This window comes from Vipera berus, assembly GCF_964194415.1.
Source record: "Vipera berus genome assembly, chromosome: 2".
NCBI classification, from domain to species: Eukaryota; Metazoa; Chordata; class Lepidosauria; order Squamata; family Viperidae; genus Vipera; species Vipera berus.
This window is the reverse complement of record NC_138203.1, coordinates 240840137-240866860: the sequence shown is the minus strand read 5'-3', so window position 1 is coordinate 240866860 and position 26724 is coordinate 240840137. Positions and strand designations below refer to the sequence as shown.

Sequence of the window (26724 nt, the reverse complement as noted above, 5' to 3'; positions counted from 1 at the left end):
CAAACTCAATTTCATTGAGGGCCACATCAGCATTGCGGTTGCCCTCAAGGGGCCGGGTGGGTATGGCCAGAGTGGGCGTGGCCTACTGGATGGGCGTGGCTAGAGTGCGTATGGCCTACTAGGTGGGCATGGCCAGCTCTACATCGTTAGCATCAAGGGTGCCTATGGGGTCCTGGGCAGGAGTGGGACAGATCTGAGGGTCTCTGGCAGAAGGAGGGTCTCTGGGCCAGGGCCAAGGCAGTGGGGGCTGTTTCCTCACTGTTTCCAGGATGGCTTCGCGGGCCACATGAAACCACTTCGCGGGCCGGATCCGGCCCCCGGGCCTTGTGTTTGACACGTCTGGTTTAAAATGTTCGAAGATACTATCCGGGGTGTCTCCACTGACAGCGTGCAATGTCTTCAATCGGAGTCTTATCTTATGCTTTCTAATTTTGGAACATATAAAAAAAAAAACTGAACGTTCAGCAACAGCTGAATCTGAATCCAGCCCTTGCATCTGTTTCCTAGGCAAAGTCACCCCTTTGAAATAATGAAGTATCTTGGAAGAGGGAAGAAGGACCATTTCATATGCATGTATAGAATTTTTTTTTAAAAAAAAACTGTATAGCTGCCCTTATATGTAACATAACCCTGGGTAGCTCACAACCTTAATAAAAGAATAAAGGCAATAAGAATAAAAACCAGCAAAACGGAGCACGTGCAGTGCACCAAACACACACACACACACATACGAATAACAACTGCAGAGACTGCCTGGGCCCTGGCCACACATCACTTCAAGGCTTGCATAAAACGGCAACTCTTTAACAGCTTCTGGGAAGACCAGGAGGGAAGGGGCCTGCTGGATCTGGGGGGGGGAAGGGTACTTCCAAGAAAGCATTGTGACAAGAGCATTTTTCGTTTTGACCTTTTCCTGATCAGTTTGGTAACCTAATTAGTAACTATGCTACTCCTTCTAATCAATTTCAATTTCCTCTCTCTCTCTCTCTCTCTCTGATTGAAAACTGTTCCCTCGCCCCCCCCAGTTATACCCATACCTACTGCCAAGAGTTGAATTCACTGTTTTAAAATGCTGTTTCTTTAAGAACAATTGTAAATTCAGAAATCCTTTTAGAAAAGGGGAAAAAAATATTTGATTTGAATGTTGCAAAATGGCTCTCTAGCCTGTGGATTAATATGACAGCAGTTGACATTCCCAACATTTGGCTGGATTCCCTTTAAGAATCAGTGGTGCGTTTTCCTAGCCGTATCTGAAAAAACTAAATGGTGTTGTGACTCAGGGCCAGCCTGTGGGTCCGACAGCCGGCTCCGATGTATCGGATGACTCAGATGAGGGGGAGGAGGGAAACGAACCGGCTGATGATGGTTTGGAGGCTTTGCAGAGCCCTCAGCCGGGGACCTCTTCTCAGCTGCGTGAGCCCGAGAGTGCGGAGGAAGATGACCCACAGCTGGCCCTGTTCAAGGACGCCCGATGCAGGAGGCAGTCGAGCAGGAACAAACAAAGAAAGACTGCGGGACTCCTCGGGAGGAGGCACAGGGAGACCACGCCCTGAGCTCTCTATAAAAGGAGTGTTTGGGGAGGGGCTGGTTGCTGAAAGCAACTTTTCCGCTTGAGAAGACAAGCTCTAGTGTTTTTGTTAACTGCGTAATAAATCTTGGCAGATGCCTTTTAGCCTTGGACGCTCTCCAGTCTCTTCTTTCTGAATAGGGGTTTGCCTTATTACAAGGCCAGAAGAGGGCTGGTTCAGAACAGTTTGCTTTCAGCCACCCACCCCTTATTACTACGATGGAGCAGCTTCTTGCCGAGAATGCCCAGCTCACCCAGCAACTCACTTTGCTGGCAGCTCAGGTGGCTCAACTGCAAGCTCAGGTACATGCTGCACCCCCACCCAGGAGGAAATGTCAGATAGCTATGCCGGATAAATTTGCTGGTAATCCAGAACTGTTTCCTGCCTTCCTGGGACAATGCCAGCTTTTTATCAGCGTGAGAGCAGCTGATTTCCCCACTGACCGAGATAAGGTGGGATTCGTGTTGAGCCTTCTGTCGGGAGATGCAGCTCGTTGGGGCACGCCTCTGTTGGCACAGCCTAGCCCTTTGTTGGATAACTTTGGGGGGTTTTGTGACCATATGCGCCTCATGTACGAGGACCCGATTAAGGCGCAGACTGCCACCCGACGCCTGAAAGCTTTGAGGCAGGGTCAGCGCCCTCTACAGGCCTATATCAGCGATTTCCGGCTGCTTAGCCAGGATTCCGCCTGGAATGAGGCTGCGCTCGTGGATGCCTTTCAGGATGGCTTGTCAGAGGAGATGTTGGATGAGCTGGCCCGCGTGGACATTCCCTCAGATCTGAATGGGCTGATCCATCTTTGTCTGCGGATCGATGCCCGGCTGCAGCAGCGAATGAGTCGCCGTGCCACCCCACAGACCCCTGCCGCCCCTGTTGTGCGTGAGCCCCCAGTCCAGAGGGAGGAGCCAATGGAGCTGGGTGCCGCCAGGTCCCGTCTATCGGTGACGGAAATGGACAGACGACGATCGGAGGGGTTGTGTTTTTACTGTGGGGACCCTGGACATTTGGCTGCTTCTTGTCCAAAGAAGCGTCAGCGGGCATCAGTGACCAAGCCGGCCCCGAGAAAGTCCCCTGCTTTGCTGTCGGGAAACGGCCCGAGCCCGATCTAGACGGTGTGATAGATCGGACGACCCACCACGACCACGCCGAGCGACACCATTCCGATGGTGCCTGTGAACCTCCACGGCATTTGATTTTGGAGGCACGACTGATCCTTCCTGGCAAGCCAGAGGGGATTCCGGTCCATGCCTTACTTGACTCTGGGGCTACCACTAACTTTATGGACTCGGCCTTCGTGGCCAAATGGGCTGTTCCTCAGTGTCCGGTGGATCCGCCCATGCTAGTGGAGACTATTGATGGTCGAGTGCTCCTGTCCGGGCCTATTACGGCCGCCACGCAACCAGTGAGTATGGCTATTAGTTCCCATGTGGAGGCCATTCAGTTCTACATCACTTCGGATCTGCACTTCCCCGTGGTCCTGGGACTGGCGTGGCTCCGGGCGCATGATCCACAGATCTATTGGTCTCAGAACTTAGTCACCTTCCCAAGTTTGCAGTGCGTGGACCACACCCGCCATATCTGTGCCGGCCAGGTGGAGGGCTCCTCAGGAGTTTCTTTGCCTCCCGAACTGTCCGACTTTGCTGATGTGTTCAGCGAGTCAGAGGCGGACCAATTACCCCCGCACAGGCCCTATGACTGTTCCATTGATCTAGTTCCTGATGCGCCTCTCCCAGTGGGGCGTTTGTATTCCATGTCGGAGCCCGAGTTGGCTGCATTGCGGGACTTCTTGACAAAGAATTTGGCTCGTGGTTTCATCCGGCCCTCGTCCTCGCCAGTGTCTGCGCCCGTGCTCTTCGTCAAAAAGAAGTCGGGCGAGTTACGGCTCTGCTGTGACTACTGGAAACTCAACGCCATCACGGTGCGTAACCGCTACCCGCTGCCCCTCATCCCCGAGCTCTTGGACCGACTCCGGGAGGCTAAGATCTTCACGAAACTGGACCTGCGTGGAGCTTACAACCTCGTCAGGGTTCGGCCGGGTGATGAGTGGAAGACGGCGTTTGGTACTCGCTATGGACATTTCGAGTACACGGTGATGCTGTTTGGCTTGACCAACGCCCCCGCTGTGTTTCAGCATTTTATGAACGACATCTTTCGAGATTTGTTGGACCAGTTTGTCGTGATTTACCTGGACGACATCCTGATTTACTCCCCGACGCGTGAAGCGCATCATCAGCATCTCCGTCAGGTCCTGCAGCGCCTCCGGAAACATCGGCTGTTTGCCAAGTTGGAGAAGTGCCAGTTTTACCAGGTGACCATCGATTTCTTGGGTCACCGCATTTCTCCTGAGGGCATCGCCATGGAACCGAGTAAAGTTGAGTCGTTGCAGAGTTGGCAACCCCCACGTCGCGTGAAGGATGTTCAGCGACTTCTTGGATTTGCCAACTACTATCGAACATTCATTCCTGGCTTTGCTGCCCTGACAGCCCCCCTTACCCGGCTCCTGCAGAAGAAGACTCGGTTCCAGTGGAACGCCCCCGAACAACAGGCGTTCCAAGCTTTGAAGGACGCCTTCATGAAGGAGCCCATCTTGAAGCATCCTGACCCGCAACGGCCGTTTGTCGTGGAGGCGGACGCCTCCGACATTGCCATTGGGGCCGTGTTACTCCAGGCAGCGACGCCCAACGGTACCCTTTTCCCTTGCGCGTATCACTCGCGGAAACTGAACCCCTCGGAGCGCAACTATACCATCTGGGAGAAGGAGCTGCTGGCCATCAAGGCGGCGTTCGAGGCTTGGAGGCATCATCTGGAGGGGGCGCGGCATCAAATCGAGGTCCGGACGGACCACAAGAATCTGGAAAGCCTGCAGACCGCTCGGAATTTGAACCAACGCCAGATCCGGTGGGCCCTCTTCTTTGCGAGGTTTGACTTCCGGGTGCGGTACATACCAAGCGGGCACAACCAGAGAGCGGATGCTCTGTCCAGGAAGCCCGAGTACACCCGAGTGGAAGACAAGCTTCCGCCCAGGACAGTGATCCCCGTCGAGTCTTTTGCTGCGGTGCGGGAGCCGGTGGATATACGGGCTCGGATCCGGGAGGCGCAGCAGCAGGAGGCGTGGGTGGCTCAGCGGAAGGAAGAGGTGGGGCCAGATTCGCCTTGGTCGGTCACGGATGGACTCCTGTATTATCGTGACCGGCTCTATGTTCCAGGAGGGCCACTCAGGGGACTCGTCCTCAGCCAATGTCATGATAACCCGGCTGCGGGGCATTTTGGCCTGTTCAAGACTCTGAACCTGGTCTCCCGTACCTTCTGGTGGCCCCGAGTCCGACACGATGTCCAGTCTTATGTCACCTCCTGCGTCCCATGCAGGCAGGCCAAGTCAGCGACAGGGGCCCCGCCTGGTTTACTGCAGCCTTTGCCAACGCCCAAGAGACCCTGGGGGGCTGTGTCCATGGACTTTCTGACGGATCTACCCCCATCCTCCGGCTTCACGACAGTGTTTGTGGTGGTGGACATGTTGACCAAGATGGCGCACTTCATCCCCTGTCGCGGCTTACCGTCAGCTCGCGCTACTAGTCGCATGTTCATCCAACAGGTGTTCCGGCTGCACGGCCTTCCCGATAGGGTCGTCTCCGATAGGGGGGCCCAGTTTACAGCCCGCTTCTGGCAGGAGTTGATGCGGGCGTTGGACATTAAGGTTTGCCTCTCGTCCGCGCATCATCCTCAGACCGACGGGGGTACCGAGAAGGTCATCGGCATCTTAGAGCAGTATCTGCGCTGCTATGTTAACCTGCAGCAGGACAATTGGGTGGACTATTTGGCCATAGCCGAGTTTGCCTTTAACAACTCGCAGCACACCTCCACGCAGATGACACCGTTCTTGGCCAACGTGGGTTATCACCCCAGGTTTTTCCCCCTTTCTCCCGTGGACTCACCGGAGCCGGCAGCGAACGAATTCATGGCGGAATTACAGGCGATCCATCGGTTGGTGCGACGGCAGCTGGAGAAGGCCAAGGCCGACTACAAGAGGTTCGCCGATCGGTCGAGAAGGGATACGCCTCCATTATCGGTGGGGGATCGGGTCTGGCTGTCCACCAGGAACCTACCATCCACTCGGCCGGCGAGGAAGCTGGACCACCGTTACCTTGGACCGTTCCCAGTCGAGGCCGTCATCAACCCGGTCGCCTATCGTTTAACTCTGCCACGTTCCCTGCGCGTGCACCCCGTCTTCCATCGGTCCTTGTTGGTCCCCGAACAACCGGCTTGTCCACTTCGCCAAGCGGAACCTCCCCCATCAGGACCTGGTGATGGCGACAGCACCCCCGAGTACGAGGTCGCCAGCATCAGGGATTCCCGCTGGCTGAAAGGTCGCTTCCAGTACCTGATCGAGTGGAAAGGGTACGGGCCGGAGGACTTCACATGGGAAGACGCGACTGCCGTTCATGCCCCTGCATTGGTGACTGCTTTTCACGAACAGTTCCCATCCCGACCGCATCCGGATCGGCAGACCCGGGGGAAGGGCCCTGCGGTGCGGGATAGTGTTGTGACTCAGGGCCAGCCTGTGGGTCCGACAGCCGGCTCCGATGTATCGGATGACTCAGATGAGGGGGAGGAGGGAAACGAACCGGCTGATGATGGTTTGGAGGCTTTGCAGAGCCCTCAGCCGGGGACCTCTTCTCAGCTGCGTGAGCCCGAGAGTGCGGAGGAAGATGACCCACAGCTGGCCCTGTTCAAGGACGCCCGACGCAGGAGGCAGTCGAGCAGGAACAAACAAAGAAAGACTGCGGGACTCCTCGGGAGGAGGCACAGGGAGACCACGCCCTGAGCTCTCTATAAAAGGAGTGTTTGGGGAGGGGCTGGTTGCTGAAAGCAACTTTTCCGCTTGAGAAGACAAGCTCTAGTGTTTTTGTTAACTGCGTAATAAATCTTGGCAGATGCCTTTTAGCCTTGGACGCTCTCCAGTCTCTTCTTTCTGAATAGGGGTTTGCCTTATTACAAGGCCAGAAGAGGGCTGGTTCAGAACAAATGGTTTTTCGGCTGTTTCTTAATAGTTTGGATTAGTCAGTTTGGATTAGAAAAATAAATTGATAGGATACTAAAAAAAAAAATACAGGCCAATATCTGGATTCTCTTTAAAACATCTAGAATGAAAAAAATAATAATGCTATGCAGCAAAAGCCTTGCTTGGTTACATCTACGCGTAGTTACAAAAAAGAACTACCTGCAAGCGACAGAGAGAAAAAGAAAATAATTAATTCGATTTTAATAAGAACTATCCTATTCTGATTTCTCAGGCTTATAAATGAATTAGAAACAGTTTGATGGAGGTACTGGGAGAAGGAAAAATAATCAGTTGGTGTATGTTCAAATAATCGATCACGACAAGAGGAAACAGGATCTGGGGGTGTAAAGAGAGCTTCCAAACTTTGCTTATTCTTGAGGCAGAAATACAGAAGAATAAGAGAAATAAGAAAGAATAAACGAAGGAAGAATAAAAGAATCTCACCTTTTATTTGCACACAAGCCTCTGATTAGGGGAAATGCTCCAATGGCACTGGAAAAATGTCTTAATAAACCTTTCATCCAAACTGCTGCTAAGTGAAGAAACATATTCAGTTCTGTAACGTGGGAGTGAGCGAGTGAGAGAGCTTTTTCTTTGCGTCTTATTTTTAGAAGAGCAGCAAGAATACGTCAGGTGTCTGAAGCAGCATGTTGTTTGATGCAGGAGGATGTAATTGAATTGCTGTTGTTCACATGTCGCACATGAACCCAGTGACACATGCAATAAATGTAATCACATGCACTAGGCGCAACTACAATGATATAATAAGCAGGCACCTAGGGTTTCCTCAGCAGTTTTAATCTTGCCTACTTAACATTCTTTGACTCTAATCAGATACTCTTCAATGTTTGCAAGCTGCAGCTCCCTCATCACATAGTTGGACAGGAGGCATGGTGGTGCAGTGATTAGAATGCAGTATTATAGGCCAGTGATGGCGAACCTTTTAGAGACCGAGTGCCCAAACTGCAACCCCCCAAACCCACTTATGTATTGTCGGGGGCCGTGTGGGTGTGGCCCATTGGGCATGTATAGCCCATTGGGTGGGTGTGGCTAATTGGCTGGGCATGGCTGCAGTGGTAACGGCAGACTGGGTGGGACTAAAAAGTTTAATCAATCAATTCCAATTTTGTGAGATCTTTTTTTTCCCTGCGAGAAGTTGAAATTGATTGAACCTTTTTTTTTTGGCACATGGCGAAAAGGTTTTATAAAACCCAGCTGAAGGCCTAGGACTGGGGCGACGGTGCGGGTGCCCACAGAGAGGGCTCTGCGTGCCACCTGTGGCACCCGTGCCATAGGTTTGCCACCACGGTTATAGGCTAACTTACTGCTCACTGCCAGAGGTCGGTAAAATGTTTGTTGGGGGCAACATGCTGACTCTGTAAACCGCTTAGAGAGGGCTGTCAAGTACTATGAAGCGGTATACAAATCTAAGTGCTAGTGCTATTGCTAATTGGCCGCCTCTCAAGAAAGCTGGGAATGCATCGTGACCCTCCAAGCTTTCTAGAGCCAACACGCATGCCTTCATGCTGAGGTGCTTTGGGGTAAATGCGGAGTGAAGAAAAAGAGGAAGAAATAATAATGGAAAAGAAATTAAAAGACATAAGGAAGCATAGTTAAAAGTAGTTTACTCCAACAGCATTCATTACACTTCTTCAAACTTTCTAGCCTTGTAAATTAATCCATCACATCTGTGAGGCTTGGTACCAGTTCTAGTCAATGCCCAAACAAGGGACAAAATGAAACTGGCCTTCCCTCACACAAAAAGAGGTCCTTTTGGTCCGCTATAAAATGCAGGCGAGTCAAAAAAGAGACACAAGCGTAGAACTTCATGCTGATATTTGGTAGTCACTCTTTCATACTGCTTCTTAGTTTAGTAGTAGAGATGCCTCTTGAAACTGGTTTCAGAATAGCCTATATTTAACAGGTGTAGGCAACCTTGGCTCTTTTATGACTCGTGAACTTCAACTCCCAGAATTCTCGAGTCAGCTATGCTCGGGAATTCTGGGAGTTGAAGTCCACGAGTCATAAAAGAGCCAAGGTTGCCTACCCCTGGCCTATAAGAAGCCTGACAACATTCACAAACTGTTTATGGTACTTTGTCAGTACCATATAACAAAGTGAAACTGTATTAACTGTCATTTTGGCTTCATTCAGGAATATTAATTCCTCATAACACACTATAATATTGGTACTCTTCAAGTTACAACAGTTCATTTAGTGACCGAAGTTACAACAGCACTGAAAAAAGCGAGTTGTGACTGTATTTCACACTTGTGACGGTCGCAGCGTCCCCACGGTCATGTGATCAAAATTCAGATGTTGGCAACTGACTCATATTTGTGACGGTTGCCGTGTCCTGGGGTCATGTGATCACCTCTTGTGACCTTCTGACAAGCAAAGTCAATGGGGAAGCCAGATTCACTTAACAACCAGGTTGCTAACTTAACAACTGCAATTCACTGTGGCAAGACAGGTCGTAAAATGGAGCAAAATTCTCTTAACAACTGTCTTGTTTCGAAACAGAAATTTTGGGCTCAATTATGGTCATAAGTCAAAGACTACTGTATTCATCTGCTATCTTTCTGGTAACATTTTCACCTTTTTAAATTGTTCTAGCTTGAGGTAAAGATTCTATCAAAGTACACAAATTCATCTATGTGAGTTAGTGTCCTTGCACTGATGAAATATTCGCCGAATTTCCCCTGTCAGAATGTATTTTGTTGCTACATCAATTTTCAGATTATTACTCTTCACTGAATCATGTATCTTTCACTGGAAATTATTTATGTTTCAACCAAGAACAAAGCATAATCTGGATACAAAAATCCACACACCCAGTAGCACATCTCTAACAAGATAAACATGTGTTACTTAAAACCAAAAGGCCATCTGATATCCTTGCCTTATCTCATGCTCAGTGCTGAACCATTTGTTAAGCATCCCCTTTATTTTTTATTCTTGCTTTACTTCCATCATGTACTACCCTTGTTGAACACAGTAACTAATCTTCAACCTCTTTTTACTGCTAAACATTCCATAATTCCAGCCTATTTACTTTCTGATATTCTTCCCCCCCCCCCCCCCCCGTATTTCTTAATGACCTGCTGAGGAGCGAAAATCTGTCCACAGGCGTCCCTGACTTGCCATAAAGCTACATTTCATTTCCCAAATTTTGCTCATTGTCACACCCTTTCAATTAGAAATTTGCCAAACATTGCCTAGGCACATTTAAGAAACAAATCCCTTTTTAATTTTGTATTCACTTTATACACGCGAGCAATAATAGCATTCGTCCAATGCTCAAATTCAGATGCAATCTACACAAATGTGTTGAAACAACCCATATTTTAAGTTTTCTCCAACTACATAATCTGTAACTGAAATCTTGCCATTTTTCAAGATTCTTACAATATTTATCAGCTACGTTCTAGAGTCTAGACACTAATACTTCTTGAATTCTACTCTTCAACCTATCATTATCATTCCTGTACAAATCTTTAAAATATTCCTTTCAGCGTTCCCTCATTTCAGTTTCAAAGCTCTTCACCTACTTCTAAAGCAATTTAGATTCTCCACATTTTCTCTGCTTCTTTTAATCTGATCAATTCCTTGCTCTCGCTGGCTACAATTTGCATCCTTTTCTTAATACAGTTCTCACAGTTTTTTCTCTCACTGTCATTGCCTCATAATTTCTGACCTTGCGTTCTTACTTCTTTTACTACTTTTGTCTTATTTCAAGTCTGTTTTTCCAAAATAAATAAATAAATGGAATAATTCATCACCCCTTTATGTTTTGTCAATTCTTTAATTATACAAAAATCAAATCAGTCACCCTTTTGTATTTGTAGTCATTCACTGTATTTATAAATAAAACAATTAAATCACATATCCAAAACAAACAGTGTCTTTTAAGCAGTTACTTGCCAACTTGACATTTTTGGAGTTTCCAAACAGACCAATCATGTTTTTTGTGTCTTTCTGCCTTATTCCTACTCCCCCATTCAGCTTCCTTGGATTAGATTTATTCAGAATGTTGCAGAGTTGTCTCTGCTTTTGTTTCCTCCATTATCTCTATTCAACATATAACTACTGCCAATCTACTGATTCCTTTCTGTACACACCCACAACATAGAAGATGCCAATTCATAATCTTCAACATACGTTTTTGCCTTTTTCATTCATAGTTAAATCTATATCTTCACTTCCCTGTGTATACAGGTTTCCTCTACTTACAACAGTTCATTTAAGTGACCGTAATGGCACTGAAAAAGTGACCTATGCCTTTTTTCACACTTAACAACCATTGCAGTATCCCTATCATTATGTGACTGAAATTCGGATGCTTGGTAACTGACCCATGTTTATGACGGTTGCAGAATCTCTACTTTGGAGGCTACTTGGCGGGCCAATATGCTGTTCCTTATATCCCGTAAACAGGAAGAATATGAAGTGTACCAGGATCTACTTTCCATATTCTAGATTTAAAAACATCTAAGTCTCTGGGTTAATTACAGTTTTTCCAATGGTGGTCACAATCAATAGATGTGTTCTAATGGGATTATATATCCCCATTTCACTGAGCTGGTTATCTCTAGAGCAGGGGGTCTCCAAACTTGGCAACTTTAAGACTTGTAGACTTCAACTCCCAAAATTCCTTAGCCACCCATGCTGGCTGGGGAATTCTGGGAGTTGACCTCCACAAGTCTTAAAGTTGCCAAGTTTGGAGAGCCCTGCCTAGAGGTAGCAGAGGCTTCCTGGATTCCTTCTCCCAATATAATTAAATCCTGTGTGTTTCTGTTGTGTACAGTACAAGGAATAGTCTCCAGTGTATGAGGGATGCACTATCCTCATTAGAAAGCAAATGTGAGATTTCTGCTCAACTCTGCTCACCTCACCTCTCCTTTTGCTGTGGGAAAAGGAAGGCATGTTTTCTGCTGAAATAGTAAAACTTTTCATGGATGAAAAATTTAGAGAAACCTCTTAGTTTTCTGCACACAAGCATTGAGGTTAGCAAAATGCAGCAATATTGTCGTTTTATTTTTTTTACAAATGATGTGACATCTCTCACCTGGAAGACAAAATATACACGCAAGCATAACATTTATTTTCTAAATCTTTACCAATTTAAAATCTGTCCAAGGGGAAAATATTGAGTTACAAGGTTATTAAAAATTCTAAGGATTACAAAAGATAAAAATATAAGAGCCCTGCTGGGGAAGGCCTAAAACCATTTTAGTCCACAATATTATGATGTAATAATATTGACATTATGGCAGAAAGTGAAGAGGAACTAAAGAGCCTCTTGTTGCGGGTGAAGAAGGAGAGTGCAAAACTTGGATTGAAACTTAACATTAAGAAAACCAAGATCATGGCATCCGGCCCTCTCAATTCCTGGCAAATAGATGGGGAAGAAATGGAGGTAGTGACAGATTTTATTTTCCTGGGCTCCAAGATCACTGCAGATGGGGACTGTAGCCAAGAAATTAAAAGACGCTTGCTCCTCGGGAGGAAAGCCATGGCAAATCTAGACAGCACACTAAAAAGCAGAGATATCACCCTGTCAACAAAAGTGCGTATAGTCAAGGCTATGGTGCATATAGTCATGGCTATGGTCAATGTATGGCAGTGAAAGTTGGACCATAAAAAAGGCTGAGTGCCAAAGAATTGAGGCCTTTGAACTGTGGTGCTGGAGAAGACTCCTGCGAGTCCCTTGGACTGCAAGGCGATCAAACCGGTCAGTCCTAGAGATCAACCCTGACTGCTCTTTAGAAGGCCAGATCCTGAAGCTGAAACTCAAATACTTTGGCCACCTGATGAGAAAGAAGGACTCACTGGAGAAGAGCCTAATGCTGGGAAAGATCAAGGGCAATAGAAGAAAGGGACGACAGAGAATGAGGTGGCTGGATGGAGACACTGAAGCAGTAAGCGTGAGCTTAAATGGACTCCAGAAGATGGTAGAGGACAGGACGGCCTGGAGGAACGTTGTCCATAGGGTCGCGGCTAACAACAACATTATGATGTAAGTCACCAATCAAAAAATTGACAAATAGAACCCAAGGACGGTAAGTCCTGTTTTACTTTTGCCGAACAACAATTGGCATTTAGCATATGCTCTTCCCTGGGATTCAGAGGATAATATAAAGCCATTAGTATTAACAGAGATTGAAAGAACTTTTTAACACCATTACAATAGGAGAATATTACCATACTGATAGCAAATTCCATAATTTAATTTTGCATTGATAAATAAATAGCTCCTTTAATTTTGATTTCAGTGGAGGGCTCCACGTTCTAATACTGTGAGAAAAGAAAAACCTCTCTTTGTCACACAGGTAGTCCTCCTTTAGCAAGCACAATTGGGACCTGCAATCTGATCTTTAACTGACACAGTCAGTAAGTATAATGCTTTGGAATGCTCACCTATGTGCTGGGATAATTAGCAAAGTGTAAACTAAGGTCTGTATTTGCATTCACTCAAGAGGGAGGGATTACAAGAGAATAAGCAGGCACAGTGTGAAATACACATCAAAAGGAATGTCCTGGCACCATCTGTTTGCCTAGCCTGCTTCTCTCTCTGATCCCCAAATCCCTTAGAAGGCAAACAAAAGCTGGAGATGTAAGTCTTGTCAGTTACGGGCAGCAACTACCAGCTAGCTTCAATCTAGTTTATAGAACCGAGCCTGTTAACTTGTGGTTAGCACTTTTTAGAGATGCATTGTGGTGTGGAGCAAGCAATTCAGCAAGAGATATCTTGTTTAGGCAATCTGCCCTGCAAGATGGGTGAGGGGAGGGAGAGAAAAATGGGTCAAGCATAGGACAATGCATACTAATTGACTATAATGGTAAACATGTGACTGAGATAGATGCTGTGACAATCATAAATGCAGACATTGGTTGGAAAGTTACTTTTTCAACACGGTTGTACCTGCAAAAGGTTGTTGCCTGAGGCGGTTATTAGGTCTACCTGAACATAATTATATATCTTCTGTCAGAACCTTGAATTGCACCTGAAAGTAATGATATTACATGGGTATATTATACATTGCCCATCACTGACCTCATGGCTTCCAGGATATCCCCATAAATATGCACTGCAATAACCAAACATGTGGGACGATTAGGATATGAGTAACTATTTAGAGGGCTCCCTGGCTGAGGAAATGTAGAACAGGTACACGAGATGACCTGTGAGTTCAGAAACTCCTCCAAGTTGTATACCAATACTGAAAGAGGAAATGCTACCACATCCAAGACTAAAGGTTATCCCGTCCAAAACTAAAAATTCCAGGACTGAGGGGCTGCTGCTGAACCATTCAACTGTGCAGGGGTTGAGCCTGAAACCATTCCTCCTCATCCAGATGGGATAAAAATTTGACAGCATCATTTGGGTGGTTCAAGATAAGACATGCAATTTAATACCATAAGCATACTAATAATACCTGATGAATGGATATCCTCATCCAGCAGCCTCATGTAGATTTAAACAAAAGGGGTAAGAACATTGTCCTGAGGCATCACACAGATTAAGGGCCCTGACCTTGATTACTCAGCAGCAACTAGCATCTACCAGAAACCAAACAACATCTTGATCATCTACAGTGAGGGAAAAAAATATCTGATCCCCTGCTGATTTTGTGCGTTTGCCCACTGACAAAGAAATGATCAGTCTATAATTTTAATGGTAGGTTTATTTTAACAGTGAGATAACAACAAAAACAAAAAAAATCCAGAAAAACACATTTCAAAAAAGTTATAAATTGATTTGCATTTTAATGAGTAATAAGTATTTCACCCCTTCACAAAACATGACTTAGTACTTGGTGGCAAAACCCTTATTATCAATCATAGAGGTCAGATGTTTCTTGTAGTTGGCCACCAGGTTTGCACACATCTCAGGAGGGATTTTGTCCCACTCCTCTTTGCAGATCCTCTCCAAATCATTAAGGTTTCAAGACTGACATTTGGCAGCTCGAACCTTCAGCTCCTTCCATAGATTTTCCATGGGATTAAGGTCTGGAGACTGTCTTGGCCACTCCAGGACCTTAATGTGCTTCTTCTTGAGCCACTCCTTTGTTGCCTTGGCTGTATATTTTGGGTCACTGGCATGCTGGAATACCCATCCACGACTCATTTTCAATGCCTTGGCTGAAGGAAGGATGTTCTCACTCAACATTTGACGGTACATGGCCCCATCCATCATCCCTTTGATGCAGTGAAGTTGTCCTGTCCCCTTAGTAGAAAAACAATCCCAAAGCATGATGTTTCCACCTCCATGTTTGACGGTGGGGATGGTGTTCTTGGGGACATAGGCAGCATTCCTCCTCCTCCAAACATGGCGAGTTGAGTTGATGCCAAAGAGCTCAATTTTAGTCTCATCTGACCACAACACTTTCACCCAGTTCTCGGAATCATTCAGATGTTCCATTGGCAAACTTCAGATAGGCCTGTACATGTGCTTTCTTGAGCAGGGGGACCTTGCAGGTGCTGCAGGATTTCAGTCCTTCCCGGCATAGTGTGTTACCAATTGTTTTCTTGGTGACTATGGTTCCAGCTGCTTTGAGATCATTGACAAGATTCTCCTGTGTAGTTCTGGGCTGATTCCTCACCCTTCTCATGATCACTGAAACTCCATGAGGTGAGTTACAAAGCAATTTATAACTTTTTTGAAATGCATTTTTTGGATTATTTTGTTATTATTCTGTCGCTCACTGTTAAAATAAACCAACCATTAAAATTATAGACCGATCATTTCTTTGTTAGTGGGAAAACATACAAAATCAGCAAGGGACGAAATAGTTTTTCCCCTCACTGTACTATTGCCAATATTTTTGGACTAAATTCAGAACATAGGACATAACCTTTAAAGCTTTAAAAATTTGTTAACCTGGCTATTTTGACTTTTCAACCGTTCCCATCATTCAAATAGTTCCCTTGCCATCAGACAGATACTTAAGACAGCAAATCAATGGGAACATATCATCAAAATACTTTACAACTAGTTGTCTTGCACCACCAGTTTCAGGCATCAATCATAACCAGATTTTTTTTTAATTAAAAAAACATGGCAAATAATGCTTGCGCATAATAATAAGCTGGAAACAGAGGCTGCAATCTTGAACATCCAACTATTCTAAAAGCTCAATGTACCAAGGACACTTTTAATCTGTATAATAAGAAGTAAGATTATAGCTGAACAAAACTTTTGTCTATGTATCCACATAGCAACAATGAAAAGAATGCCGAAGAATTTATTGCAAAGCTTTCTTAATGGGCTATGACTGAACTCCATGAAATGCGAGTCCAGGGAATTACAATCTGCCAAAAAGGCAAACTAAATGTACAATTTCAGTCGATACACGCAGTATGTGAAGTAAAGTGAGAACAAAACAACTAAGTACATCTTTAGTTACGTGAATTTCTCATTCACTTTGTATAGAAAAGCTATTGTGTCATGAACAATTTCAAGGGAGACTGTCCTGAAAGTACAGAAAGAACCTTTTTATCAAACAAACATCTGCTACAGCTCTAAAAGCTGATAAGCAACAGTGCGTTTTGGAATCTGATTGTGCTGATAAGCCTGCCATTGTAAAAAGAACAGGGATGAATACAGAACTGGATTTCCAAAGAGAAAGGTGTGGCTACTCTCTCTCAACAATGAGGCCATATCAAATGTCCAATAGAAAATCAGCAGAGCTTTTGCTTAAGCTTTAACTATTTGTTACATTACAACAGAGGGCTTATGAAATAATTTCATCCTGAAAAAAGTGTGGAGGAGGAAACGGGAAAGACAACTCTAGGAATATCATGTTCTAGTGAACACAAACCGCGAAAGGACCAATCACAAAAATAGCCGCAGAGAAATAGAGAATGATAAACCAAGTTGATATAAAATAAACAAATGCTCTTATTAAGGGGGAGGGGAAAAAAATCCTCAACAGAAGTCTGACCTTTCGGTAGACTTATTTGGCTGGTATAGTAGAATGAGAAGAAAAATGTGACTGCTAATTGGATTTCCAACAGTGGTTTTATTTGCAGGCTCACGCATACTGCTTTTCATTTTATTTCAATATTAGCTAATATGAAATTTGTTAATATAATGTTCTTGATTTATCTGCAATTCTTTGGGGGAATGGGGATTTGTGCAAAAGATCCAATTGTCAAGGGACTTGGGAAAAATGGTAAAGAAAATTATAATTTATACTATTTAAATAATAGGACGCTGAGCTTGTCGATCAGAAGGTCGGCAGTTTGGTGGGTCAAATCCCGAGTGCTGCATAAAGAGTGAGCGCTTGTTACTCGTCCCAGCTTCTGCCAACCTAGCAGTTCGAAAGCATGTAAAAATGCAAGTAGAAAAATAGGGACCACTACGGTGGGAAGGTAACAGTATTCCATGTCCCTTTGGCATCTACTCATGCCAGCCACATGACCACGGAGACATCCTCGGACAAGTGCTGGCTCTTCGGCTTTGAAACGGAGATGAGCACCGCCCCCTAGTCGGAAATGACTAGCACACATGTGCGGGGGAACCTTTACCTTTACCTTATTTTAAAAATATCACAAGTCTTTCCATGAAAGTGGTAGAATGTTTAATTAAAAACTCCTTAGTGAGTGATGATGTAAAAAATCTCTGTTCGACAGAGATCTGCAACTCTCCATTCTGCTCTCAGAGATTTAAATTTCTCAGCTCAGAGGATATCAGAACAAATGGCTACATGGCATATCGTGTGTGTGTGTGTGTGTGTGTGTGTGTGTGTGTGTATAAAAATAAAGTTATGGAAAACTTTATCCCCAAAGATTGATGCTTCTATTGAGTGAAAGGAAATAATCATTTTTCCATGTTCAAAGAAAAAAAAATTTCATCTTCTCTCATTTGCTATCTTCTAATTATTTGTCTCCCCTTTCTGATTCTGTATTTTTCAAATAAAGTCTTCTAATTAAATGTTTTCTGTCAATTCAAATATGTTTCATATTTATCTGACAGCATGCAATTGTACCTTTGGCTGTATAATTCTTTTCGTATTTATCAAAGTGCATATTTTCCCAAACTGCTAAAGAGTTTTTAAAAATATAAAAAACAATTTAAGGCTGCAACTCCACTTTGAAGGTTAAATAACAGATGTATTGATATTATAAATGATTAATATCTGCATAAGTTGTAGTAAGATTAGTATTTTCAGTTCTTAAATATATTGTCTCTATACTTTCTCCAATCCCAAATGTTATCAATTCAAGACTGCCATTTTAGACATGCTAATTTAACCATATTAAACTATTTCTTGATATTTAAGGATAACAATAAAATACAATTATGTACAGTGAGATTATAGCCTAATTTTAAAGTTACAACAACAACACTGAGTATAACTATTTACATTCTTTGCTTCAAGATCTGTTAATGGCAACAGGATTGTCTCAAGACTCATAACCACAACCTTTGGAGCTACAAGGAAGAACTGACAAAATATCAAAATTTAGATTTCTATCAACATCACAACAATATAATCTATTTCTTCCCAAGAAGCCTGATCTAACTACTTTCTAGATTACGTAAAACTATACCAATATTTATCTTGCATTACAGTTTTGTTTCTAATGCAAAACAAATTATACTTCAACATTATGTGTGACTGGAGTTAGGATGTATTTTTAGAGAAACATACTTTTTGGAATGCTTGGAAGCATAATAAGCCAGCACTAGCAATACTACACTGTCTGACAACTACTTTTCAAACTCAGTGTTAATGCTAATTAATTTTACAAGGTATTTTTCTGCAACATATTCACTTACTGTAATTTATGAACACTGTAATCAAAAGGGCAGTGCTTAAACATTCATCATCCAACAAGATTAGGACTATGGGACTATTCTGAAACTATAGTCCAGAGCCACCTCAACTTTAAAAATTAGTGTAGACATTCACAGAACTGAAAAAAGTTATGACAAGAAGACAGACATGCTGATTTGGAAGGGAGGAAACTTAATTTAAGCCAGAAATAAATATATTCATATAAATCAAATGAATTGTTAAGTTTACTGCCCCCAAGATTATCAATCGTAAATGAGTGCTGGCATCCAAACAATTATGAATGTGCCTCAATATTAGTAGTATCAATGAAAGACTGGACTGCCATAGTGCTCACCGGTATCTTTCTTCCTGTAGAGCCTGCATTATCAAGGAGTAATCTCGCTGGTAGTGAACTTTGAGATCTTCAAAGGATTCCTCCAGTCGTACCTGAACCTCTCTGAGCTCTTGAATCTCATGCAGTATCGCATCAAACCCTGAGCTTTGCATGTCCAGAGTGTTTGTTCTGGAGCTTGGTGCTCCCAACTGGACTCCCGCAGTGCTATTGGCTCCCACTGAGCCCGATGTAGCACTGGAACAATCTTCCTCACTGCCATATTTTGGGCTCGACTGAAAGTTATGAACACCTAACGTCTTTCCTCCAGTCCCGTCTTCTTGACTTTCTTCCAAAGCATCCTTCAGATTAGCAATGTTGTCGGCACTTCCAAACTTGTTTCGAATGAGCGAGGCGATTTCCCGAGGTTTAGAAGCAACGGCTCCAGCTGCCGAATGAGTTGCCTGGGAAAAGCTGGAAAGTCCACCTTTAACGCTATCTACTACTCCTTCACTGAAGCCAGTGACTTTTGCGCCTACATCTTTTAGCCCCTGGTGCATGTCCCTCAAGACATCTTTGGGCTGTCGATGAATACCATTCTGTTCAATCTCCCGCAGCTTCCGATGATAGTGCTCTAGCTTCTTCTGCAGCTGGAGGATTGTCTGGGATGATTTCTGGTTCTTTTTCTCAAACACCTGCTTAATCCGGGCACTCTGCTGCTTGTCAGCATTATTGGCTAATTTCAGGTATTCGGCTACATTGTCATCCCGGGCTGTTTGCTCTATTTTGATTTGCTCTGTGAGCTTCAGTATTTTCTGCTGCAGATGAGTGATGGCCACTTTTGTGCGTTGTGGATCTGGTGTTCCATCAACAGAATCTGCATTGATATTGCAGTCTGTGCTTGATGCCACTGCGTTAGTTGTTTGTGCTAGGCTACTTACATCTAATCGTTCGATCTGGAAAAAGAATTAAAAAATGAACATGAAAGTCTAATTTGATAATGGCAATGTCATAAAAAATGCAAACAAATCGGGTATCTTAAAAAGCCAAGTGAAAAAGTCACCAAATTTCAATAGGGCTGTTAGCATCCATAAAGAAAATGATAAAAGAAATATGGATAGACATTACATAGTACTCTGTCATACATTTTTGTTTTGTGAACAGAGTGAATAGAGTAAACTTAAGTTTCAAAACAATTAGGTCTATCAGTTAAACTTAAACCATGTATGTCACAATCCCTTATAAATATACAATTATGATTGCTTGCTATGTGCCCTACTGTAATAACACATTAGGAGCCACAATTCAACAAAAGATTGTTTAGAAACACACCTTAGTCACTTCAGCTAGGATTCCTGTGGAAATGGTAAAAACTGAAAGGAGAGTTCAAAAACAGTGTAAAGCAGAGATAGACAATGTATTATCTTCCAAATGTTGTAGACTACAACACCCAATATCTTTTGCCACCGGCTACACTAGCTGGGATATGAATTGATTCCAAACATTTGGAAAGTACCAAGATACCTATCTCAGGTGTAACAAATCAGTTTCGGAGAGTATACATGATATACTCTCTTATAGGTAGCTTACAGAGTTAAAAATTTTCAGTTTATGGCAAGAATAAAATTTCCACGCAATTTATATGTGTTTTCCAAAGTAAAGGTGCATACACAAATTTTAAATTCTGCATTGGAAATAGTCATAAAAACTGGTTTTAGTAGATGTTCTTAACCAGTAAACGTCTTAAAAATTCATACATGTAAGTAAAACGTAATTTCCTTATCTATTTTCTAGCAAAGAAATCATTCTTACTTTTCTAGCCTACCTTGGCTTTCCTGAGTCGCAAGACTTGCTCCCAATGCATGACTTGGACAAAGCACCAACATGCCTACAACTGCTCTGCTGAAAGCTCATCCACCTATGATGCCTGAAAGTTATAAAACTAAGTTTCAAGGAAGGCAGCTCACTACAGAAACTGGTGAATCATTTAATTACTCTGCAGCTCCTCCCCAGACACGGAACTTGAAAAATAGCAACATGACTTCATTACAAGCCAGTCCTTTATGAATATAAAAGCTCTCTTCCTCCTTCTCCCTTAAAAAAACAAAGCTGCCTAAATAAAATGAAAGCTGTAAAGGTTCATCAATGTGGAGTATCCATATTAACCCCAAATGTTTTCAAAGGGAAAAGGCCTATCCAGGTCCTAGTGGAAAGAATGATCCAGAACAGCCTTTTTAAACAAAAAGCAGAGTCTGTTGAAGAGAAATGCTAATTTCTTTTCACATTTAATTGTTCAGAAGTTTCAAGAACTACAGTAGTAATTTGTCCTGAGAACAGGAATCACAACCTCCTACTTGCTAGCCGAAGCAAACACGTATGTACTTGCGTGTCTGTGTATGTGCCAAAAATTAAGAGACTGGACAAATTAAGCTCTGAGTAACTATACAAGTCTGAATGCTTGTGAGGTTACATGCTCCATTAGTAAAAACGGATTGAATTTAAATAGGGAAAATTTCACTACACTATGCCTTCAACAAGTCTGCACATGAGATAAGGCAGAAACTGAGATTAATAAGGGCTGTTTTAAGCTAATTATTCAAATAGAAATGATTTAGAGAGGGGAATAAAAGAGAAAATGCATGCACAAATATAGAAAATGATGGCTTGAGGGAAAACATAACCGTGCCATTTTAGTTAGCTAGGAAGATCCCAGGAAGGGAATATTAAATCTACAAAAGATTGACATAATGGAAATGCTAGAATCTATCCACCCCTGTTCTAAGAAACAATGGCAGGACGCCTACTCACGTGAAAGATTTATGAAGGATTTCCTAAGGCTTTGTAAATAGGGACTAGTTCAGCTGACAGGCATTGAGGAATGGGAGACCAATACCGTTATCTGTTACCAAATGGTACACCCCAATAATGGTCAAATGGTATTCGAGTTCACAAGGAGATCAATAAGCAGGTTGCCAACACAGGGACAGCTGGGAGTAAGAGAAGAAAAAAAAAGTCTGGTTCTTTCCTAACTACCAGTTTCCTACCTGGCAACCTGGAGAAGAAAAGCTGGTTCTCCTTCTTCACCTGTTAGGCTTGGTCTGGGAGAGCTGGCTCTTTCAAAGGCCCGCCCTTTCTAATCCTGCTACAGGTGATCTGTGGGACTGAACCTGGTGGGAAAACAGCTGGTTATCCCTTTTCACCTGCCGTCTCCCAGCATGGGGATCACTTGCCTGGGCTGGAAGGATGGCAGAGCAACAGTAAAATACAGTTTTAAGCTGCCAGATCTTTCGACTGCATGGAATTGAAGATTCTGGAGATTTGAAAGAACTCCCTGGCAAAAGATGAAGAGTCTTGATATGGCTAAACCAGGGGTAGGCAACCTTGGCTCTTTTATGACTCGTGGACTTCAACTCCCAGAACTAAAGTGGCTGGCTCAGGAATTCTGGGAGTTGAAGCCCACGAGTCATAAAAGAGCCAAGGTTGCCAACCCCTGGGCTAAACCAATCACAAGCCACTCCAATTCAGTTTTGTTTCTTTATTTCATCAATTTACATGGCTGCCCAACTTGCAAACTAGATGTGCCACTAAGTCCGCTGAATTTCCTGTTCATTCTCAAGGACAATCTCAGAGAACACATTTTTCTGGAGGCTACCATTGTAGAAGAAGAGGGTCAAAGTTTTTAGAGGTTGCAACAAGTATAATTAGAGACAGGTGCTATGCTTCTTTTAGAAAAAGTGCTACCTGCCAGTATCCCTAGACTGTACAATTATTCCAAATTGCTCGGTACAGGTGATATTGAATTAAGTTGTATCAATGAGACTGCGTTTACGAATGTCAGAATTGAGTGAATATATTATATTGAGAATGGGCAACATTTTTTAAAGTAAACATTAACTTGCACAGATGTATAACTATTGCTGGTGATATGTATCATTTCAAAGGGGATGATCTCAATAGGAAAATATACATACATACCCTGTAAAGACCAGGTTATTTCTTTTAGAAATCTTTCTCTCTCTCTCTCACACACACACACATTTTTTTTTTGCATATACAATTCACAAAACTTTAAAAAACAGGATAGCCTCAAACTAAAAATACAAACTAAGAAGAAAATGATATATCTTATATTTTATACTTATCAATAGTGAATGGTTTATAATGAATACACTACTACTATGTTTGTCTTATATAATACAAGCCAATTGTCTTAGGGCCAGTACTCTTCAACATCCTCATAAATGATTTAGATGAAGAACGTAGAGGGGGAACTCATCAAATATGTAAGCAATACCAAGCTGGAAGAAACAGTCAATATTTTAGAAGACAGGCTCAAGATCCAGAAGAAATTTGACAGACTTGAAGACTGTGCATATCCAACAAAATGCAATTCAATGGTGAGAAAAGTAAGGTTTTTCACAGGAAGAAAACCAACAGAGGAGGTACATGGCTCAACAGCAGTAACTGTGATGTACTGCAGGGCTCTGTACTTTTCCACTTCTTTTTAACATCTATATGAAACTGCTGGGTGAGATCATCCGTCATCACAGGTTGAGGTATATATTATATGCTGATGACACCCAACTTAGTATTTACACTCTTGGTGACCCAAGTGATACTGTGGCTGCCGTGGTGCCTGGAGACTGTGGGAGCCTAGATGAGGGACAACAGGCTTTAACTGAACCCTGGCAAGACCGAATGGCTTTGAGGATGTAGAGCTCTGGGATCCCTGACTTTGCCATCTTTTGACTCTTCAACTTGGGGGTTCTCCTGGACTTGTAACTCCTGTTTGAGGAGCAGATGGCAGTCGTAGCTAGGAGAGCCTTTGCACAACTTCATGTTGTGTGCCAGTTGAGAGCTTTCCTGGATCAGGACTCTCTGTGCTCAGCCCCTAGCCATCTTATGGCTGGACTACTGTAATGCACTCTACATGGGGCTACCCTTGAAGAGCATTCAGAAGCTATAGCTGGTGCAGACTGCGGCAGCACAGGTAGTTTTGGGGGGAGGGGGCACGAATGGCCCTTGTAACACCACTGCTTCACAAGCTGCATTGATTACTAGTCTGCTTCCGGTTGCAGTTCAAGGTTTTAGTGATCCAGGTTACTTGAGGGACTGTCTCACCCCACTGGGATTGGCTCGTACCACTCTTGCTGGCAGAGGAGGCATGTTGCTGGTCCCGTCAGCCCAATTATTCCGGCTGGTGGGGCCCAGGAGGAGGACCTTCCCTGCTGTTGCTCCTGTCTGGGATATCTTGCCCCCTGATGTGAGGTTGGCACCAATTCTCCTATCTTTTCATAAGGGCTTAAAGACATGGCTCTGCCAATTGGCTTGGGCCCCAGTAGGGGAACAGCGCAATGGAAGTGGTTGATTGAGTAATAACAGATCTCACCTCCCCCCACTTCCTCCACCCTCCCCATGTATCTTTGTTTTAATTTCTGATTTAAACATTTTATGTTTTAACACTATAGGTAACTGTAAGCCACCCAGAGTTACCCTATGGTAATATGGGTGGCCAATAAATTTTATAAACCACTGTGCCTCAATGGCTTCTAAGCTCACAGCTTAGATCAGGGGTGTCAAACTGCCGGCCCATGGGCCAGACCCATCATCCGGAAGCCACGCCCGCCCCATTGCTGGCAATGGCAAAACTGTCCCGATATGTTGCGTGAAGTCACGTGACATCGCGAGTTTGACATGTCTTAGATAGACTGTTTGTATTTGAACATTATTAATCTATCAAAGATCAAGGAACCCATTTGAAAGGAAGAACGAAATGTACAATTGCCAGTTAAATATTAACAATGAAACACTAGAGTAAATACATAAGATTGTATACAAATACATGATTATTAAAAATGGGACCAAAGATGGAGAAATTTAAAAACATTCAAATGCTGATAGAATTGTACTGATGAATACATAGGTTTTTTTTAAAGAATTAATTTTAGTTGAAATTTAGTAATTTTCCCTCCCTACTTCCTCCCTCATAAGAACTGACAATTGGGAATGTCAGGCTGGTAGAGTGGAAATGGGATGCTTAAGAAATATGTGTGGTAAAATGAGATAAGGTAATGAAAGAACGTTTTTTGAATGAATGTTACAAATGTAACTGATCAATACAACAGAAGAACGTTCACGTGGTTTTGTCAGAAAATAATGAATGAGGATCCGATTGTCAAACGTATGAAACAAGAGGGAATAGGTCAAGAGAAAGAAGAACAGGTACAGTGAATGGTGGTGATATAAATTAATTTTAGTTATGTCTCAAATTCTTTTTTGTTATTTCATGGCTTTATTCTTTGATTTTATATTTCTCACACCTTTTCTACATTCTTACCTTGAAAAGGAACAAAAGAATGGGGATACATAGTCAAACTAATCAGATCTGTATAGTTTATCTTAAATATATTGTAATGAAATTGTAACTATTACAACTACTTAGAATATTTTAAAGGAGGCTATTAAGTTAGCACATATCTTCTACAGTGGAGACAGCTTTCCAAAGAAACTGATGCCAACGGAATAAGCAAACTTATTTTGTTTTTTGACTGCAAGTTTGCCATGAATGCCAGCTGGTGACTTTTGGGCCAGTCATCTCTCTCAGCCCAACCCTCCACACAGGGTTGTTGCTGTGGGGAAAATAGGAGGAGGAAGATATGTTGGTTATGTTTGTTACTTTTTTATGGAGATTCTCAGTCATCCAGGCCATAGTTATCCCAAAGTTGCTTTTTATGCGGCAACTGGACTTTCTTGTTTTTCTTTGAAGATATTTTGCTTCTCATCCAAGAAGTTTCTTCAGCTCTGACTGGATGGATTTATACTCCTTGCAGAGGAATGGAAGGATTTATACTCCTTGCAGACAGCTGGTCATTTACATTTTTAAGAGAGTCATTGAGGCCACCTAGAGGTTTATCTGTGTTGTCAGGGTCACCTGAGTAGTGCAAATGGGTGTGGAGCCTTCTTGGAACTGCTGAAAGTAGACAATGTGGACAATACTTGGGTCAAGATCAAAACACAGGAATTGGAAGCTTTCACCAAACACATCAACTCTGTAGACAGGTACATTAAATTCACATGGGGAGATGTTAAGGAAAATAGTCTGGCCTTCATGAACTGTGCAGTACACATTACGGAAGACAGGAGCCTTAACACTGAAGTTTAAAGAAAACCCACTCACATGGATCAATATTTACATTTTGATTCTGACCATCCCATGGAGCAAAAAACGGGAGTTATCAGAACCCTCCTACGCCACTGAACTGAAGGTCCGCCAACCAGCAAAAATAGGAAAGAAAAAGAACTAAAACACATCGAGGAAGCCCTCAGACCATGTAGCTATCCCAAGTGGGACTTCATCAAATCCCCCAAAAGACCCAGCAGGTGCTCAATAATAAATGAAGCAATATTGTCATTCCATAGGTTGCAGGAATATTGGAACAGCTCAGGAGGATCTTCAGCCAACACAACATATATGCACACTTCAAACCCATGAATACACTAAGGCAGAAGCTTGTCCACCCCAAGGATAAAACACCCCAACCTAAACCTAGCAATGTAATATATGCAGTAAAATGCAGTAAGCCATGCGCAGATCTGTACAATGGAGAAACAAAACAACCACTTCATAAACACATGCCACAACATAACCCATCAGGACAAGATTCAGCAGTCCACCCGCATTTAAAAGACAAAGGCCACTCTTTCGAAGACAGCAAAGTTCACATTTTGGACAGAGAGGACTGCTGGATTGAAAGAGGGTCAAAGACGCCATCTATGTCAAAATTGAACAGCTCTCTCTCAACTGAGGGGGAGGGATACAACATCTATCTCCAGTCTACAACACAGTCCTTTCAGCAACTCCAAGAAGGTTTCACACCCATTTGCACTACTCAGGTGACTCTGATGACACAGATAAACCTCCAGGTGGCCTCAATGTCTCTCTAAAAGAATGCAAATGGCCAGCTGTCTGCAAGGAGTATA

The 26724-nt window shown here is 43.4% G+C and overlaps 1 protein-coding gene across 3 annotated transcripts in view; it reads right to left on the bottom strand.

Moving 5' to 3' along the window:
• The window catches only part of TMCC1 (transmembrane and coiled-coil domain family 1), a 136136-nt gene that overhangs the window by 6802 nt on the left and 102610 nt on the right, over positions 1–26724 (bottom strand). For 2 of the 3 annotated variants that reach the window (XM_081318642.1, XM_081318643.1), the window contains one exon: positions 18769–19700. In XM_081318642.1, the coding sequence (XP_081174768.1) occupies positions 18769–19700 (932 nt within the window). Of the gene's footprint in view, positions 1–18768; positions 19701–25420; positions 25715–26724 lie in introns of all 3 variants that reach the window. The other variant, XM_081318644.1, reaches the window with a different exon arrangement.